Here is a 1,714-nt window from a genome sequence, read left to right as displayed (position 1 = left end):
ATACGGCTTTCCAGATCAATTAATATCCATTGAGTATGCTTTGAAAATTCTTTAACCGATTTGAAATGTAATTGTGTATCACAATCATGATTTGAAACAATTTTGTAAAGGTAGCACGTTTCACTGACTCTACAATGTGAAATAATTCTCACTTTTTCATTGAAATATTTGAAATAATTATGCAATTCACACTTTCCCAATTTTCCAACAAGTTTCCCATTATTATCTTCAAATGAAATTCTTCTCACAAGATGACGATACTTTTTAGCAGTATCACGATAGTGAATCATTAGAACTTTTTCGTTGGATTCATCCAATCTTGAGAGAATTGTTGCATGGAGAAGTAAGGAATCGAATGGCATTGGAGGAATTTTAACAGGATTTCCAATTAATCTTTGTTTCGAATTCTCACTCAACAAATTGGGTTCAATGAGAAGAGTCTTATCATCAGCGTCTACAATTAAATTCATGCACATGTCATGTTGTAGAAATGGTTCATCCACAAAGTGATTCATATCACAAAATGGATTGTATTCAATTTCAAATATAGAGTTAATTTCACGAATTTTCACAATTGACTTGCTAATATCCTTCTGATCCAATTCAATTGTAATTCTAAATGCCCTAACTCCACAATAATAATCAATTTCCTTCCTGGTTCCACCATTAGTGCTGGGATGTTCATTAAACATTGGCTTACTAAATTTGAAATCAACTCTTTCAAATTTCATTTCAATGTTAGATAATTCCTCAAAATTAAACTTTTCAAATTTTCCATAATCATGCTGCTGGATGGTTAATAGTTTTATCAATTGCACTTTCATATTAATTATCATTCCCTGATCAAATTCATCTTCCCAAAAATATAATCTCTTTCTCAAGCAAATAGCATACGAAACATGATCATTTCTCTTTCCATTAAATTCCTTTTCAAGAAAATAATAATTTAATGGTGATGATGATTCTGAAGAGGAAGAAAAGCAAATAAAAACCAACGGAACGGTGATGTATTCATTAAGTTTGGGTTCATTCATTTTTTTAGAATTATTTCCCCCTTTTCTTTCAAGAAGATTGACTAGATTGACTTAGACGAAGAAAAACTATTTTGAAATTACTAAAATATGATTTTGAAACAATTTATATGATTATTCAACAAAGAACATTGAATAATATAGATAACTTGGCAAAAAAGAAGGGAAATAAAAAATTTGAACTGATGTGTGTGGGATTTGAACCCACGCGGTTTTACCCACTGGCACCTGAAGCCAGCACCATAACCACTCGGTCAACACACCTTCGGAAATATTTAAAAAATTGAGAATATGACTGATGGGGACAGCTGTATTAGCTTTACATTCACCCAAATTTCACCAAGGGTGTCTTAACAATCATTTCTCAAAACTTTACAAATTTTAATTAAGGCAAACTTTAAAAATTGAAGAAAAACCTCAACACCAAGATTATCTCTTTTGAAACTATCCGAATCTCAAAAAAACTAAAACAAAGACAAAATCGAAGAAGAAATTTTAAATGTCTGAAAAATTTAAAACATTTAGACAAGTATTGAACTTAATTAAAAGTAGTATTATACATTTAATAGTAATATTGTAAAGTATATTTAAAAAAAATGAGTCAACAACGAGTTGTTCAAGTTCGTCAACCAATCACCAAATCAGCCAAAGATTTATACATTGATAATGAATATCCAATTCCT

General features: G+C 30.0%; 1 protein-coding gene and 1 non-coding gene across 2 annotated transcripts; both read right to left on the bottom strand.

Annotated features, from left to right (window-relative positions):
* Positions 1 to 128: 128 nt before the first annotated feature.
* Positions 129 to 1,034, bottom strand: NAEGRDRAFT_76689 (uncharacterized protein; the record flags this gene model as incomplete). The annotated part of the gene is made up of 1 exon (XM_002668353.1): positions 129 to 1,034. A coding segment is annotated over one exon (906 nt), but the record flags the coding sequence as incomplete, so codon positions are not given.
* A 180-nt stretch (positions 1,035 to 1,214) lies between these two features.
* On the bottom strand, positions 1,215 to 1,295 carry NAEGRDRAFT_t890. The gene has a single exon. It is a non-coding gene; the product is annotated as a tRNA-Leu (tRNA).
* Between the last annotated feature and the right edge of the window lie 419 nt (positions 1,296 to 1,714).

The sequence above is a fragment of the Naegleria gruberi genome (assembly GCF_000004985.1).
Source record: "Naegleria gruberi genomic scaffold NAEGRscaffold_280, whole genome shotgun sequence".
Taxonomy (NCBI): Eukaryota; Heterolobosea; class Eutetramitea; order Acrasida; family Naegleriidae; genus Naegleria; species Naegleria gruberi.
This window is presented reverse-complemented; position numbering and strand designations above follow the sequence as displayed.